Source organism: Physeter macrocephalus, chromosome 1 (assembly GCF_002837175.3).
Source record: "Physeter macrocephalus isolate SW-GA chromosome 1, ASM283717v5, whole genome shotgun sequence".
NCBI lineage: Eukaryota > Metazoa > Chordata > Mammalia > Artiodactyla > Physeteridae > Physeter > Physeter macrocephalus.
In genome coordinates this window covers 72,877,764-72,896,405 of record NC_041214.2, presented here as the reverse complement: position 1 = coordinate 72,896,405, position 18,642 = coordinate 72,877,764, and the positions used below count along the sequence as shown (strand labels likewise).

Genomic DNA, 18,642 nt, shown 5'->3' with positions numbered 1-18,642 from the left:
ATCTAAAATACTGTTTGAGACAAATTCTTCTACGATGCTTCCTTATCATGCTCAATAATGTTTAAAAATCTTGGGATTTCATTTTTAAGCTGCAGTAGATAACAAAAAAATTTAACCTTAAATGTTTACATTGAGTTTTTAAATTAAAACCAATCCAAATTAAGTGACCTATAGTAAATTAATGGCAGTGGAAGCGGGGGCATAAGTTATTGGCATACTACATGATAACGTACCTGTGTATTTAGTGAAATGTTATATATCATAGCACAACTCTGTTGGGTATTAAGATTTCATCTTAGTATTCCCCTGCGTTGCTCTTTGAAATAAAATTACTACCATAAAAATCCCTTATCAATCATATTGATGTGTTTAATTTACTCCAGTGGCTTATAATTTGCAAAGTACCAAGATTAAGGTAGTATTTTTGTACTACTATTCCTTCCCTTTTTCACATTATTAAATTGTATATTTGTGCAATTTTAAACTATGTTTTCAAATAAACTTTCTCTGGCTTCAAGGTCTTTTCAGAAATCTTTCAAAATGGGATATGGGGATCAGAATTGCTTCAAATCAAATGGAATCCAATTTGTACTACTGGTTAAAAGGTCCTTTTATTGAATATCACTACCTATGATTTTGCATAAGTTATCTGGAAATAGGAATGCACTTTTAGATACAAAACAAAGATCTTCCTCCTTTGTTAATTTTTAAAGACTAAAATATTATTTAACCTGAAATTGGATTTTGTGATTTTTTTTTTTTTAGAATAAAAGTATTAAAATATATTTGTTTTAGGGTCTTTTTTTTGGTCAGTCAAATATTTGAGCACCTACTAAGTACAGGTACTGTTCTAGTGCAGGACAGTGGAAATTAAATCAAGCCCTTGAAGAGCTTAGATTTCTGTGAGAGCTCAACAAATACTTTAACAAATAAGAATGCCACGTGCTGCAATGCAAAGTGCTAGAAGAACAAGGCAAGTAACGTATGAGAGTGACTGGGGCTCCTTCATCTACAGGTAGTCAGGAAAGGTTTCTCTTACCTGACATTTGGGCTGAGAGTTGAACAACAAGAAGCCAGCCAAGTGGAGCTGGGGACAAGCTCTCCCTCTTCACTGCCCTCTCTTTCCACCTGAGGCAGCACTTAACCTTGGTGGGATTCTCTTTTCTCTGTGAAATCAAGCTGTACCTCTTTCTTTCCTGTTTCACTGTTACTCTATATGCAGTAAAGTTCCGTCTACCTAGTGGTGAACTGCGGCTCCTCTTCCCACGTCTCGCATAACTCAAACCCTTTTTATGTCTCCTATGCCCCTGCCACTTTTTAAACATGAATATTAATTTCCTCAAATAGCTGCTTCACTCCGTGTGTGTATTCAAAAGCAGACCAAGGTTTGACTAGTTCTTTACATTTCCTTACAGGGCTCCTTAAGGTAATACCTCACCTAGCCAGCACTTTAGGGCTCACGAAGGACTGACGTATTTTTCCTTTACTTACACCACATAACCAATAATTCCGCCTGGTAATCAACTTAAGGAATCAGAACTTTAGGCACCGATGGTTAATTTTAGTATTTTGCCCTGTGGAACTAAATTACTGATTCTCAGGAGGCACCCTGCTTGAGTTTGCCCACTGAGTTTAGAAAAGTGGAATCCAGGCAGTACAGCCTTCCCAGGCCCAGTTCTCTGAAAGGGAAACAGAAAGGAAGCGAACATTTACTGAAACCTACCATGTGATGGATTCCTTGGCCGGGTGTTTCTATTTTGCCGTTTTAACTTCAGCGGGCACCCAGGTCCTAAGCCTTTGCTCTACTGATAATTGTATCCAGTCCATAATTAATATTTCTGCAAATAATTAACATAATCGCAAAAACTGTGCCAGGTGAAAAAAAGGTCTTAGAGATTAACAACAGACTAAAGAGTATATTTAATACTAAAAGAACAGCAAAAACTGACCTGGGAAACAGTAGGCTTGAGAGAAATTTCCAAGATAATGGCTAACACTGCTCACAGTAAAATTTGCTATCGGTTAAAAATTGATCAAGAAGAACGACATCGTCTTGACAAAATTTAGATTTGCAAAATTTGACCTGGTAAAGCTGGACCCAGTGGAAATAATGGCTGCAAAGGGGAATTTGCAATAGCAAAAGTTATAATAGAGAAAAATTGATGAGAACTGAAAAACTGATGACAGACTGTCCTTCTAAAATTTACAGAATTGTTAACAAAGTAAGTTCATTAAAATAGAAAGGAAAATGTCAAAGTTGGGAAGAGTTCAACTGGGTGACTCTTCTTACCTTCTCCTCTCTCCTCATATCCCACATCTCCTACACCCTCCCTCTTAAGCTGGGCACCTTGCTTCCTACTTTCCTAGAAAACGATGGCAGGAAAGAACTCCCAGACTCACGGCACTCAGTCTCCTAGTCTCCTCACCGTGGCATCTGCACTTAGGTCTCTGCCTTCCTCCCATCCCCACACAGGTCTTCCAGGCCCTGCCTAAAGTCAGCTCTGACTTTGGCACCAGATGCCATCACCTCTTGCCTGTTCAAGAACAGCGGATCAGCACTTTTTCCCTCACCCTCCTACATCCTCCACACTGTTCTTTCTGTTTGACCATCTTATTTCTCATATTTAAAAGGAAGAACTTCTCTCAGTCCCACCCACTTCCCCTATCAGTCACCACCCCACTTTCTTTGCTTTCCTCTGTAGCAAAACTCCCCAAAGAGTTGTCTGCATTCATTTTCTGCAGTGCCTCTCCTCTCCAAACTGTTCCCATGGAGACCACACATGACTCCAAGTGGATCATTCTCACAGTGAATTCATCTTACTTAACCTATCACATTTATTTGGTCACTCTCACCTCCTCAAGATGCTTTCTTCACTGGGCTTCCACTTCCAGGCACCATTCTCTTGGTTTCTGTGCACAGTGGTGGTCACTTGTCCCAAGTCTCCTTTGCTGGCTCATCTTCTCCCTGACTTACGCTGAAGGGCTCAGTCCCTGGACCTCTTCTACTTCCTGTCTCCCTCCACTGATGATCCCACCCACACCATGGCTTTAAATACCACTTAGATACCAACCACTCCCAATTTGATATCTACAGTCCAGACTTCTCAAAGTCCAGAGTTGCATATGTCCCGCTTCCTACTCAACATCAGCCACGGAAGTCTAATAGGCATTTCAAACTCAGCATGCCCCCAACCGGACTCCTGACCATCTTTCCCCACCACCACTTGTAACCTCACCACACCCTCCTACCTTAGTTGATTGCAACTATGTTCTTCAGTTGCTCAGAACAAAAACTTCAAGGGCAGCCTTAGCTACTCTCATTCCCTCATACCCCACATCCTGTCCATCAGGAGATTCTGTTGGCCTTACGTTCAAATGTATCCAGCATCTGCCCATCCACACTACCCCCACTGCTACCCTCCATCCATCTGAGCATCATCCTCTCCCCTTGCTTGCCACAGTAGCCCCTACTTCTGTCCTTGCCCTCCTGTCATCTAAGCTACACAAAGAAGAATCTCCCTGAAACTTTGGTCAGAGCAGGTCATTGCTCTGCTCAAAACCCTGTAATGGCTCCCCATCTCACCCTAGGGTCAAGCCCTTCCAATGCCTCCCGGGCTCAGACGATCTGGCCCCCTCTCTCCTCCTCTCCCAGCAGTCTCCCCCACTCCTCCCTCCCTTCTAACCACACTGGTCCCCTGGCTGCTTCTCTGACATGTCAGACACTTTCCCACCCAGGAGCTACTGCTCCAGCTAGTCCCTCTGTCAAGCATAGGCTTCCCTTAAACATGTTCGGATGACGCCTTCACCTCCTTCAAGTCTTCTTTCAAATCTCCCCGCCCAAGGATGCCTTCCCTGATCAGGCCCTCCCCTGAGTACCTGATTTCGCACCTCAACCTGCACCTCCACCACTGATCTCCATCTTTTTTCCATAGAACTCAACAGCTTTTAACATATCATTTCCTTATTTCTTATGTTTAGTATCTGCCTCTCCCTGGTAGAAAATTAACTCAGCAAGGGCAGAGACCCATATCTACTTTGTTTACTGATACATCTAAGAAAAACAATGCCTAGCACATACCTGTTTAGTAGTTACTGAATGATGAACCATGCTATACAGATTAACAAAATAAATTTGCTTAATGGAATTATCTCCAGAAAAATACTTTTGGAAAAAAAAAAGTCATCATTGTTGGTATAATTGATTATTTTTTTAAAAAGTTTTTAGACTGAAACAATGGGTCAAAACCTCCACAGACTCAAAACGCTATATGTGTTAAAATGATGACATAAAATACCACAGTAAAAATATCCTGTGCCCACCAGACTTGTCAGATGCTTTACACAACTCATCACAAGTATTATTCTGCCCACTGAACAGCTGAGAAGACTGAGTCTCAGGATATTAAGTGCTTACCAAAGTCACACAGCTAGTCTGGGTTGGGAACAGGATTTGAACTTGTCTATATGCTTCTACCCTGGCCATTATCCCACCCTGCCTCCCTACCTCACTGAAAGTAGATTTTTAAATAATTGCTTGCATGGGGATGAGAATTACTCACCATTTTCCTATTAAATTTCTCCACTGTGACTGAAGTTTGCCACTGACGACGTTTGAAAAGCTGGACCATGAGTTCAAACGGCACATACACACACTGGTAAACTCTCCCACTGGACACGATGGGATACATCAAGTGAATGTAAACAGCAGCTGGCTTGCAAACACTGGCCTAAAAGTTTGCAGTTCTCTGAATGGTAAACAACCCCTCACTATCCCCTCATCATTTCCTTCTCCTCTTATTCCCTCCCCAAAACAGATGGCACAACACTGATGTCAGTCATTTCACTTGGATTTTTAAAAATACATTGGTTCATTCTTTTAAAAGTTTTAAGCACTGAATAAACATATTTTAAGTAGTAATTAGCCTATATGGTAAGCAAAATAAGGCCCCCCCCCGCAAGACATCCACATCCTAATCACCTTACATGCCAAAAGGAACATTGCGGCTAAGATTAAGTTAAGGATCCTGAGATGGGAAGATTATTCTGGACTATCTGGGTGAAGCCAATGTAATCCCGAAGGTCTCTGTAAGAAAGAGGCAGGAGAGGGCTTCCCTGGTGGCACAGTGGTTAAGAATCCGCCTGCCAATGCAGGGGACACGGGTTCGAGCCCTGGTCTGGGAAGATCCCACATGCCGCGGAGCAACTAAGCCCATGCGCCACTACTGAGCCTGCGCTCTAGAGCCCGCAAGCCACAACTACTGAGCCCTCATGCCACAACTACTGAAGCCCGCGCGCCTAGAGCCCGTGCTCTGCAACAAGAGAAGCCACGGCAATGAGAAGCCTGCGCACCGCAACGAAGAGTAGCCCCCGCTCGCTGCAACTAGAGAAAGCCCGTGTGCAGCAACGGAGACCCAACGCAGGCAAAAATAAATAAAAAAATAAATTTATTTTTTCAAAAAAGAGGCAGGAGAGCCAGTAAAGGAGATATGCCAATGGAAGCAGACACTGGAGTGATGCCAATGCTGTCAGGGGGTCATGAGCCAAGGAATGCAAACAGCTTCCCGAAACTGGAAGAAGTAAGGAATGGATTTTCTCCTGCGGCTTCCCTGCCAACACCTTGCTTTTAGCCCTGTGAGACCCATTTCCAGACCTCTGACCTAATAAATGTATTGTTTTAAGCCACTCAGTTTGTGGTAATTTGTTTACAGCAGCAATAGGAAACTCATACAGCCTAGAAACACAATGTCATAAAAATGCTGAAATCCCTTGATGCAACTAGTGTTGACTCTGCTTATACCTGCATTAAGGAAGCCACCAGCAAACTGAGAGCCAGGGAACCACAGAAAGGTCTCACAATTGATTCCAATATTCAACTTGGCACCCAGTAGAGAAAGACAGCAGACTCCCACCTGCCCCGCCCCGCCCTCCTTCACAGAGCTAACATCGTGCCATCGAGGATATTCCACTACTGATGGGACCTAGCAGCCTCGGGGCCACACAAAGAAACCCTGAAAAGAAATAAAATTAGTCACTGTCTCAAGTTACCTGTTCCACTGATGGGTAAGAACCTGCAAAAGGCAGAACCGGTTTACGTGGCATTTTGCAAAAGAGAAAAAAAAAAAAGAGAGAGCCATAAAGGGACCTCAGATTGTGAGAATAGCTTTTAATTTTAAAACAATTGAAGCAATAAATCATCCATCTCTCTTTCCATCACAGGCAAATAGTCTCCCAAAACATTTGAGATATTTTAAATTACAACTGTGATTAGTGCAAAATAAACACAAATTCTTTCAGGCGCCAACATCAAAACCTGCCAAGCAGACAGGCGCGGGCCACAGGATCAGCCTCAGCTGAGGCCAGGAGGAGCGGCCAGATATGCATGGTATTTCAACACACCCATCTCTGAACAGACAAAACAATACCGGGGAAGGGGAAACCACAAGAGAATGTTGCCCAAAGTGAAACAAATCTGCCCAACACCCTCAGGTGGCTAACATCCTTGGCACCTGGAAGATGCCTGAAAAATAAATGCAGAGTTGGCAGCTTCTAGACAAAGCTGAAGGAACAAGGTTTGGGCTCATTTGCTTTTGGTTTTTAATTGGGGTCTTATATATATATTGGTTCTTATGCAGAAAAATCTGCTTTCTGGAAGGCATTCTGTGCCTCACATTGCTCCCGACTCCAAAAAACATGTTTGTGCTGCTTCTGTCTGTCTGGATGCTTCGCAGAATCCCCTTCCATACCTACGGCACCTCGCTGCCTCCTCACGTCACCTGGTCTGGAGAGCACTGTCCAACAGAGTACAACTCGTGTCTAATTTCAATTTATTTGGTAGCCACATTAAAAAAAGATCAAAAGGAATAAGTGAAACTTTAATATCATCTTACTTGATGTATCTAAAATATGGTCATCTTAGCATATAATCAATATAAAATATTGATGCAATATTTTACATTCCCTTTTATTGGTACCAAGCCTTCCAAATCTGGCGTGCATTTCCTGTGTACAGCACAACCTCAATGTGCACAAGCCACATTTCCGGAGGTCATTAGCCACATGTGGCCATGGACAACTGTACTGAACAGCACAGATCTAGAGAATTATAACACAAACTCTTTCAGGATGATTTCCTGAGTAGGGAATCTCCATGACATTGTGTGGGCGATCTTATACATCAACTTAAGGGTAACAGAATCTTGTTCTGTAACCTAGGATTTTTGACCTTAGGTGAAGGATAGAATCACATTTTATCTAATCCTATCCCCCTATCCTGCTTCCAACACTGGCCATCTCCCCGTTGATGGCCCACACGGATGATGTCATGGAGCAACAGTGATGCCTACCAGATGAAAAGACATCCTTTCTGTGGTAGAAAAACTTATTTGAGGATCATAGCTATAACTCAGCTAGAGTAAGATAATACTCCAGAAAGGTTACAGAGTTAGCGGAAGGTAGTTCTGAGGTTTGTCAGGGCAGGAGGTGTTTTAAATAGATTTTTCATTTTTGAGGAAGATGGTAACAAAGTACCTTACCGACTGGGAAGTGGAGAGTTTCAGGAGTGGGAGAAAAAAAATGGGATAATCACCAAAGAAAGTAATTACCCAAGAAATTGGGACTAGAAGTTGGGGTGGCAAACACTAAAAACGAGGCAGGTTCTGAAGTGGGGTGCGAGAGCTGTAACAAACCAGAACCATAACATCTAACCTCTATGTGATCCCTCGCATCTTACATGTCCGACCAAGGTAGTAACTGCAGGAAAATAAAAATAGACCCGAATGTTAGGACAGAAAGGGACTTTTGAGCTTATCTGGTCTAACCCACTCATTTTAAGGAAAAAGGCCTAGAGAGGTAAAGGGACTCGGCCCCATCCCACTTAGAAGTGGAGTCGGGCTACAAACGCAGGTGCTCTCACTATGAATTGCAGATAAGGCTCCATCCAGTTCAGGTCAAGGGAAAAAACAACGTCGGGAGTAGCAGGCTCAAGCTACACCCTACAGCCCACGGTGAACACGGGGGAATGGCAAGCACATTCTCTTGTAGGTGAGAGAAAACAGCAAGTCAATTCAGAACATTAAAGCAATGTTGACATAAAATGGCATTGAAACATGACTCTTCTTTAATAGTCCTTCCTCCATACTTTTTCTCCCCTTGAAAAAAAATCCCAATCTGAACCAAACTGGATTTTTGATTAGCTATGTGGGCATTTAGATCAATTGACAAAACGAAAACTTTGATACGCTGTATTTTCCAAAGACACATTCATCAGGATTTTGCACAAATGGATATCAAAAGATATTTACAGGAAGAAAGTGCTCTCTTTCACACATACACCCACGCAGTGAAAATTTTCACAATTACACCACCACACCTCACACAGAAGACTCCTAACAGGCTGATGATCAGTTGACAAAATACACACATTATTCCAGTTTTCAGTCATAAATAATCTCATCTACATACATGTGTAAAATTAAGCAGTGTATTCCACACTTGGATTCCAGGGAAGCCTGCCTTGAATATATTAAGATATACAAATACATTTATAAGCATGAAAGAAAACCAATATTTGCTCCAGTTTTCCCAACTCTCAATCTGAAATAAAGAATAGCACATATACAAAACTTTGCCTTGTAGAAATAGCCCTTTGTCTTGTGAGGCAAAAAAAAAGGCAGCCATATTCCACCTTCTTACGATAGGTTTAGGTATCAAAAGGGCTAAATTTCTTTTTTCTGCTTAATGAATTAAGTAATGTGTAGCCTGTAATCTTATATACTGACTTTACACCATTCACTTTGCAAAATTTTATAAAATTTTTTAATTTGCTCAAAATACACATGCTATCTTTGTCCACATTTCAATCCAAAGCCCCAATCCCCCTCCCACCCCCAGAAAAGGCCTTCACTTTGTTATAGTGGTGAAAAGAAGTCACTTTTTTTTTTTTTTTTTTTTGTGGTATGCGGGCCTTCCTCTGTTGTGGCCTCTCCCGTTGCGGAGCACAGGCTCCGGACGCGCAGGCCCAGCGGCCATGGCTCACGGGCCCAGCCGCTCCGCGGCATGTGGGATCCTCCCAGACCGGGGCGCGAACCCGGTTCCCCTGCATCGGCAGGCGGACGCGCAACCACTGCGCCACCAGGGAGGCCCAAGAAGTCACTTTTGATGTGTTTGGAGTCACTATTCTATGGTACTCAGCCCTAAGGAAACGGGACTCTGTAAGGCTGTTTAGCATGGGGGTTTCTGCAGGAATCAGGGACTCGTGTCACCGAGCGGGGCTGCTTTGGGGTGTCCAAGACAATGTGAAAAGGTGACACCAGTGGGCAGAGTTTAGTAGAGAGTTACTGCCCCATGAGCTCCCGTCTTCTGCCAATCTCATTGGTTCCCGAACTGAAGAAAACGTCAGAGGAGAGAGGAGAGGAGGCATGCTCTACTAGGGCCCACCCACTGGGCACCCCACCCGCTGCTCTTCAAAGGGTCAGAGTATCAGATCTCACCAGATCCTCAAAGCACAGTTGGAAAGAGAGGACAGGGGTCATCACACCATTGTGCACACAAGGAAAGATGAGGTACTTGCCCAGCTACGGGCCGCACCCAGGTCCACGGGTCACAGGCCTCGGGCTCTGCATCCTTTGCTCATGTCTCCTGTGAGAAGGGCCCCAATCATAACCAGAGCCCTGATTGTTCATAACTCACATGTCATAATCCAACTTCCAGACTTCACAGAATTGTGGAATTCTGTGCTGTATTTCACCTAGTTGGTTCTACTTTATTTTCCTACAGTCTCCAGAAAGATCCTTTCTACCAACCAAATGCATATTAAGCAGACAGCAATAAGTCCTTTTTTATTTGACTGAATAATCTGAAATAGAAATTCCAGAGACCCTAGCATTTGGTACAGAGCAGTAGGAAAATTACAGAGCACTATCATTCTACTTTTTCATCACATCTGAAACTCTGATCTAATCCCAGGTTGCAACTAAAATGCTGAAACACCGAAACAGAAACGATGGTCTTTCATAGTGTCATATAAAGTTTCTTTGCATCTGAAACCCTTAAACTGCTGAAGATCACACTGTTGGTCACAGCAGATAAGCAGTGAAGGCAAGTCAGGAGGTGATTAGCCAACAAAGGGCAGAGATGAGACTCTGGCCCCAGAACACACAGAAATGAAGGCAAGCAAAGAGCTGGGGGATGAGAAAACTACAGACAAATTTGGGGCACTTAACATGATTCCAGGGAGTTGTCATGTGTCATCGTAAGAAGAGATCAGCTATTTTAACTAACAGTACACACGACTATGCCTTGGGGGAAGGGTTGCTGAGAAACAGAATTATCTTGGCAAAGAACAACACTGTGCTGCTGGGGGCATCTGCGTTCATACGACCAAATGTCACAAACCCAACTGAATTCTGGACAGCACTGAAAGGGACAACAGCCCTTTTTACGCCTGAAAATCTAAGCGGGAAACTAATTTTTTAAACTGTTCCTGAGTTAGAGTTTCTTTAAAATATTGACTTGCTTTTTCCAGCTATGCTTACTACCAACTATTTTAACCTTTAAAAACCAACCCATCACAGATTTTCTAGTTGACTGTAAAGGTCTCACACTCTCAGTCGCATTCTCACACACATTCACACACTCGTATTATGAATTTTGATATGATTAAATTAAAAATATCTTTCATTGTAGATGTTCTACTCTACATGGAGAGGTCAGAAATCATTGTGTGTCATGAAAAAACTTATGTCACAAATAAAGCCCAGCCCAGTTACTGATTTTCGATATGAAACGAAAGTGGGCTTTTTGTTTATGGTGGGTAGGCGACACAACTGGCCCCATTACTTGGTTCCTCTGGAGGCCACAAAGCAAAACAGAGGACTGACGGCACTTCCTGCTTTTGATGTGCCAGTGGCAGATCCCCCACCAGCAACAGGAATACTTTTTTTTTTAACCATCCTCTTCTTAAACATTTATAAAAAGAAAAATTATCTACAGTAGTGTATCATCACTAATAGAAATTTCCTCCCAGTTCTACTTCAGAAGGCATCAAATGATGTTCTTTAAATAAACTATAAATACCCCATGTATTCCCTCATGTCTGGCTGTCCCAACTTCTTACTTTTTTTTTTTTTTTTTTTTTTTTTTTGGCAAATTAAAAAGGTGTATGGCTTCTTCTCGCCAATTTGTACGTCTGAGGTTTAGCTTGGTATCCTGCGGTAAAAGTACATGTAGCCCAGGTCTTTAGGGGGCCTTTCTGAGGCACAAACTTTGTGGTCATTGTAGATCACCCATCTGAAAACAAAAGACAGAAGCATTTGATGGATTTAAGTCAGTTCCAGGAAACTTTGCAGGAGAAAGTTACTGCACCATACTTAAAATAATCAAGATGGTTTAAGATAAACCAAACTCAAGTCTGTTGTATAAAAAGAAACAGAATGCTGGTGGGAAATTACAACTGCTTTTTTATTCTCAAGTTCAATCAAAAAGTAGTTCCTAAGGAGCCTCCAAACATTTCCACTTGTAGAAATCCATAGATGGCCTCAGAACTTCAGTCAAAGAAGTATGTGTTTTTTTCAGCCTTAGGTATAAAACTAGCTAAAAATCAGAAGTAAATAGACATGCAGTGAACTATTATACAACTATTAAAATGTCTTTGAAGAGTATCTGGTAAAGTAAGAAAATAATCACAATATAATATGAAGTGGGAGAAAGCAGGTTACAAAATTGTAGGTACTGTGTACAAACTTTAAGCTTTTAGAAAAGTTGTAAATACAGACATACACATACCCTCTCCCAGTGAAAACAATGAAACAAAGAGAAATGTATCAAAATACAGACAATGGTTCTCTCTAGGCTTCCAAACAACACATTCTCTGTATGTTTTTGTATTTTTACAAATTCCTTATAATGAATTTCATGGCTTTTTAAATTATAATTAAGCTATTTTTCTTAAGGAAAGTATTTTTAAAAGAGCTATCATGCTTGGTAATAAAAAGGATTCACTATAAATCAAGTTCCTGTGCTCGACTTTTATTAATCAAGTTGAGAAGACAAGACTAAAAGACACACCAAAAAGGAACACAGTGGATTCCTGACTGGGAACCGGTCACTCCTGCAGTACGAGGTCAACGTCCTACCAGGAGAGGGCAAGGTTACGTGTTTCTCCAGTGTCCATGTGGCCCAAGCACTGCCTCAAGCAGGGGTGCTGACCCATAGGCCAGGCCACTCAGTGGGAACTCAAGGAAGGGAAACCAGTGGGGCCCGTGGGGATCCAGCCCGGGAAGAAGGTTCTGAAGAGAGCAGCAGCCTTACACCCCACAACTGTCTCATTCCTAGCTCACCACACACCTAACGATTCTTAAGAAGCCAAGGCTACAATAGGGCAAACACTGGGTGTTGGAGTTACCAGATAAAACACAGGATACCCAGTCAAGTTTGAATCTCACATAAGCAACAAATACTTTTTTAATACAAGTATGTCCCATGCAACAGCTGAGACATATTTATACTAAAAAGTTATTCATTATCTGAAATTCAAACATAATAGGGTATCCTGGTTTTCTTGTTTTGTTTCGTTTTGTTGGCTAAACCTGGCAACCCTGGGGAGGTTCCAAATATGGACACACATTCCGCTATGGGATGCGTCTTTACTTTGGGAGGTCCCCTTGCTATGACAGTGAAGAGTGACTCTGAATACTAGCTCTGACACAGCTGCAAACGTCAAGCTATTTAGCCTGTCTGAGCCTTAGTGCCCTGATGTGTAAAATGGCTTTAAGAGTCTATCGCTACAAGACCATTATGAAAACCAAATGAGATAACATATGAAACACCTAGTGGAGTGCCTGGCACATAGTAGGTCCTCAATAAAACATAGATATTATTTTACCTTCTCAAAAAGACTCACCTTCCTTCCTTTTTGATGTGACAAACATAATGTCCACTCATTGTAGATGTCCCCATGTGACTGATGAACGCAAATAATTCATACACTATGAAAGAGGAAACAACTCAGTTACAAGGCAGCATTTCTAGAAATCAATAGCACTTCTGACCAGAATTTAAAGCCAACGAGAGTGTAATCCAGCAACTGTTTAGAATGAAAGACAGTCTATTTACTTACTACGTTGAGAACACACCCACCTACCCAAAGTGACAGCAACTTCAACCTGCAAATTCATAACAAAGCAGGACATGAACTTTACAGCTGACCTTAAGCTCCTATCTGAAAGGGGATTAAAAGTCCCATAGCCCAGTCTGGTGGCAAGCTCATGGGTCTAAAAGGGTAGTCCCAGCTCCATCACTTCCAAGCGGCATGAGGGTGGAGAAGTTGTTTCATCTCTCGGAGCCCATTTCTTCACAGAAATGAAAAATCCACCCACTTCACAAGGTTGTATGAGGCTTAAATGAGCAATTCAGACTAAAATACCACACAAATGTCAGGATTAGGAAGAAGACAGCAGATAGGTGTTATCATTTACAGAAAGGGATAATGCTCAGAATATGCGCCTTGTTGATTTCTGACTGGCTCATGATTATAACCTCTATGGGACCAAAATTCAGCCTTCATGCCTTCTGAACAAGGAGATATATAGCCTCTTGGAGTTTAAGATGGATGTTTATTCTCTAACAAGTATCTCCTGTCATCTTGCATAGCATATGCTGTACCAAATCCACGGTGAATGAATTTCAGCTCATTCCCCCATCCACCCACCCCCAGCCAATCCTAGGCCTGCACAACACCTGCAAAGTGGCTTCCACAGACTGGCACCAGTGCAACTCCACAAACTGCTACAGACTACGATGAGACAGGTACAGAAACTGAGTTAGCGTTTACAGACCCCTATAATAATTTGAGAGGAATATTCATGTCTGTTGAATCTAATTGAGGAAAAAAATGGGCTTGCATATTCATTGTTTTTGGTACTCAAGTTTTGTTGTATTTTACAAGTGTACTGGTCTTGCTCCTCCCTCTCTCATTCTTTCTCTCTCTTGACGTTCACCAATGCTCATCCACATATTCAGCTGTGAATCCCCAGTCCTCATCTTAGCCTTCAGCGCATCACATACTATGGACCACCTCTCCTCCTTCCCCAAACAACTGCCCCCAGGACATGACTGTCTTTTTGTTTTCCAGGTGCCTCACTGGCTTCTACTCTTCTCCTGACTTTTAAACATTGGTGACCTGGGGCTCTGACCTCAGGCCTTTCTTCCCTCTATCTTCTCTCTCTCTCTCTCTCTCACACACACACACACACACACCCTGTACATTCTCATCCTCTCTCTCTCTGCCACCTCCCCTACCCCTTCCCTCTCTGGTTGATCTCATCCAGTCTCATGGCATTAAATGGAATTATGTTCTTAATTTCATTTCCAGAATGTTCACTGCTAATGTACAGAACTACAGTTGAATTTTGTATATTGGTCTTGTTTCCTGCAACCTTTCTGAATCCATTTATTAGCTCTAATAGTTTTTAAAGTAGAACCCTTAGGATTTTCTATATACAAGACCATGTCATCTGCAAACAGAAATAGTTTTACTTCTTCCTTGCTTATCTGGATGCCTCTTATTCCTTTTTCTTGCGTAACTGCCATGGCTAGAACCTCTTTCACAATGTTAAATAGAAGTGGCAAGAGTGGACATCCTTGTCTTGTTCCTGCTCTTAGGGGAAAAGCATTCAGTCTTTACCATGAAGCATGATGTGAGCTGTGGTTTTTTGGTAGGTACCATTTATCAGGTCGAGGAAGTTCCCTTTCATTCCCAGTTTGTTGAGCATTCTCTCCTCAGCTTTATCCGTCTCAATTCTCCCAGTAACTCAGGACAAAATCTGGACTCCTCTCTCCCACTGTTTACACACATCCAATCCATCAGCAAATCCTTCAAAAATATATCCAGCATGGGGCTTCCCTGATGGCGCAGTGGTTGAGAGTCCGCCTGCCGATGCAGGGGACACGTCCGTCTCAATTCTCCCAGTAACTCAGGACAAAATCTGGACTCCTCTCTCCCACTGTTTACACACATCCAATCCATCAGCAAATCCTTCAAAAATATATCCAGCATGGGGCTTCCCTGATGGCGCAGTGGTTGAGAGTCCGCCTGCCGATGCAGGGGACATGGGTTCGTGCCCCGGTCCGGGAAGATCCCACATGCCGTGGAGTGGCTAGGCCCGTGAGCCATGGTCACTGAGCCTGCGCATCCGGAGCCCGTGCTCCGCAACGGGAGAGGCCACAACAGTGAGAGGTCCGTGTACCGCAAATATATATATATATATATATATATATATATCCAGCATTTCCTTCAAAATATATGCAGAATCCAACGACTTCCTACCAACTCCACTAGTAAGCCCCAATCCAAGTTACCATCATCTCTTGTCTGAATTATTACAATAGCGTCCCCTCCTAACGGGGCTCCCTGCTTCCTCCCTTACCCCTACCGACCACTCTCAGTATGGCTGCAAATCTCACTCTAACAATGACCTATGAGGTCCCCCCCACCTCCTTCCATTCTCCCCCCTCCACTCCAGCTCCTCTGGCCTCCTGGGTTCTCCTCAAACACACCGGCTACTCCTCTCACTGACAGAGAGGGCTTCAAGCCCCTACGGTCCCTCTATCTGGAACTCTTCTTTCAGATGCCACATGATCCACTCCTCACTTCATCGAGGTCTCAGATCAAATGTCATCTCAGAGAGGCCTTCCTTATAAATAGCAACTCCTCCCTCCTTCCACCCCACCCTCACCCCAACCTTGTTTTACTGTTGTCCACGGAGCTCAAAATAACACCATATCACATACTTATTTGTGTATTTACTTATTGTCTATTTCCTTCTATCCCAGGCTAGAACATAGCTCCATAAGGATGAGAAGTTTGTTTGGGATTTTTTGGGGTTTTTTTTTTTTTTTTTTTTTTTTTTAGTTTTATAAACTCACCAAATATATATATTTTTAATTTCATTTGTCTGTTGTGTTTACTGGAATATTCCAGACACAGAGAACAGTGCTTAGCATGCAGTAGGCATGGCTCCCTTCACCCCATGTCCTCACTTGTTCTTCTATCTTTTCATATTGTATACATTTTTATAAACCCCCACCAAAGTATACATTGGGGTATAAATTAGTGAAATAATTATTTTAAAAAGAAATGAGTCAAAGGGGATTGCCTTTCCCATCATTAACTAAGTTTCTGTCGCTAGTTATCACATCAGCTGACAACCCCCCCCACACACACACCAAAAAAGAAAATAAAAAAATCACAGGTTTGAAACAGAAACCAGGCAAAAACAGTTGCGAATGACAATCATTTTGCCTGGCACTTAGTGATCCAGGGACCCTACCCTTGTCGGCCCTCCCCAGTGTTCCCCATCACTAAGAACCCATCCCCACCCTAGTAAACAAGAGAGAGTGTAGGCTGAGACTTTTTCATGTTCCTAGACCCTGGTTGGTTTTTAAAGCTCTTTAGGAATAATTTTATATCAAATTCCAAATCTTCAATTTGAGAGATATGGGGCTGGTCGCCCACAAGGTGGCTGCCCTCTTAGAATTCTCATGGAATGAAGAGAGTATGTGATCCTCCGACGAAGGCTTTTCCCCTCACAAGAAACTGTCCCCCAAAACAATGCCTTAAATAATTGAACAGAGTATTTAATGAGCACTTCTCACCATAAGCCAGGGTCATTTCAGTGAAACATATACCAACAAGCCAACATGTTAACAAAATAGACAGACATAGAGAAAAGAACAAATCCATACACTCCAACACACCCAAACATGTCATTAAGCCCCCAAAGGCATTTTCCCCTCTTTAGTTAAAAGCAATTAATTCACGTGTATACTCAAAATCATAAAAATAAAGAAAAAATATTAGCATAAATCTTAGTCCTATGATTAAAATTAACTGTTTATCAATAGAAGCGACCACTCCATGCATTATTCAAGGCCTCCTGCTAGGAACCAACAGCAAAAGAGAATCTCAATAAATCTGCAAAAATTCAACAGGTAAGAAATCTCAATTTATCTTTGTTTCCAAAGAGAAAGTCAAGGTAAATAAACCAGACAGGGAAGCCACTGCTGATTCTTCTAGTTCCCAGAGGTCTCCCTCCAAAAATAGCATCACCACACTCTCTAAAAGTACAGAGACCTCTTTTTATATAGATAGAAAAGGCATTTTTAAGCAAGGTAAATCCGTTCAAAAATGTTGACTTGTAACCGAGCAAGACCCTATGGGGCCTTCCCGGACAGACCCCTCCCCATATCCTCTGCTTTAGCTCCTCTCTGTACCTAGACAACAGTATTTGATGCACATTTCCTGAGTTGTTTTACAGATGTGAAAACTCTGCACCAAATGGAAGATGTTCACTACTTGATGACCATGAGCACATGGCCCCCAGGCCTACTGGAGCCTGAGGACTGATAACGTTAACCCCTGTGACTCCACCCTGTTGCCTCACCATCAGCCAATCAGAGAACTGTGCACGGGCTGATCACATATCCTGTGACACACCTCCCTCACCTGGCTTTTAAAAACGCTTTGCCGAAACCTGTGGGGGGAGCTCGGAGTTGTTTTTGAGCACGAGCCACCCGTTCCGTTGCATGGCCCTGCGATAAACCTTTCTCTGCTCCAAACTCCGACCTCTCAGTTTGTTTGGTCTCACTGTGCGTCGGGCAAAAAAACCTGCGCTAACAGACTTTCAACAGGGAAGCTTTCAAAGTACCCGGAAGAACTGGACAAAACTGCCGAAACCACTTTGGCCAACGGAGTCCCTCTAACAAGCCAGAATTAAACTGTCTGAAACTAGCATTCTCACTTCCCTCTCCCAACAAAACCCGTCCTTTTCTGAACTTAGGAACATGTTCACAACCTTTCTAATACGAAGAATTTTTTAACATCAAAATTTTTACCACCTCCACCCAACATAATAAGGGATTGAACTTGATTTTATTCTTTGAGAAAGCACTGTCAGAAAAATTATATGCAAACCTGGAAAGTAGAAGGGGTAGGGAGAATGCCCTTTTGTATCATGTGGAGGAAAGGCCACCCAAGGATGGTCTAGGGTAGGGACTGGCATACAATGCCCCATAGGCCAAATCCAGCTCACAGCCTGTTTTTGTGCTGCCAAGAAGAAAGGGGGAAAGAAGGGGGACAAAAATATGAGATGACAAGTGTATGGCCCATGAAGCCTGAAACGTTTACTATCTGGACCTTCAGAGAAAAAATGTGCTGACCCCTGGTCTAGCGGAATGAACTTAGTTCATCTCACTACTTACTACTGATTAAAGAAAGCTTCCAAACTTAGTGAAGTTACTTGTTAAGTTGTAGATTTTTGTCTGGGAAAGATATCAAAAAATTCTCTGCAGTGGGATATATATAGACATATCTCAGAGAGATCGTGAGTTTGGTTCCAGACCACCACAATGAAGCAAATATCGAAATAAAGTGAGTCCCATGAATTTTTTTGGTTTCCCAGTGCATATAAATAAAAGCTATGTTTACACTATACTGTAGCCTCTTAGGTATGCAATAGCATTATGTCTAAAAAAGCAATGTACATATCTTAATTTAAAAATATTTTAGGGCTTCCCTGGTGGCGCAGTGGTTGAGAGTCCGCCTGCCGATGCCGGGGACACGGGTTCGTGCCCCGGTCCGGGAAGATC

At 42.5% G+C, this 18,642-nt stretch overlaps 2 protein-coding genes across 2 annotated transcripts in view; one reads left to right on the top strand and one right to left on the bottom strand.

Moving 5' to 3' along the window:
- Positions 1-18,642, top strand: part of PEX5L (peroxisomal biogenesis factor 5 like) — a 224,636-nt gene that overhangs the window by 188,498 nt on the left and 17,496 nt on the right. The gene's annotated exons all lie outside the window — the stretch shown is intronic.
- USP13 (ubiquitin specific peptidase 13) overlaps positions 6,638-18,642 on the bottom strand; it is a 124,200-nt gene continuing 112,195 nt past the window's right edge. The window contains exons 20-21 of the mRNA XM_024124169.3: positions 12,899-12,983; positions 6,638-11,286 (exon numbers count right to left, since the gene is read on the bottom strand). Of these exons, the coding sequence (XP_023979937.1) occupies positions 11,193-11,286; positions 12,899-12,983 (179 nt within the window). The 3' untranslated portion in view covers positions 6,638-11,192. The remainder of the gene's footprint in view (positions 11,287-12,898; positions 12,984-18,642) is intronic.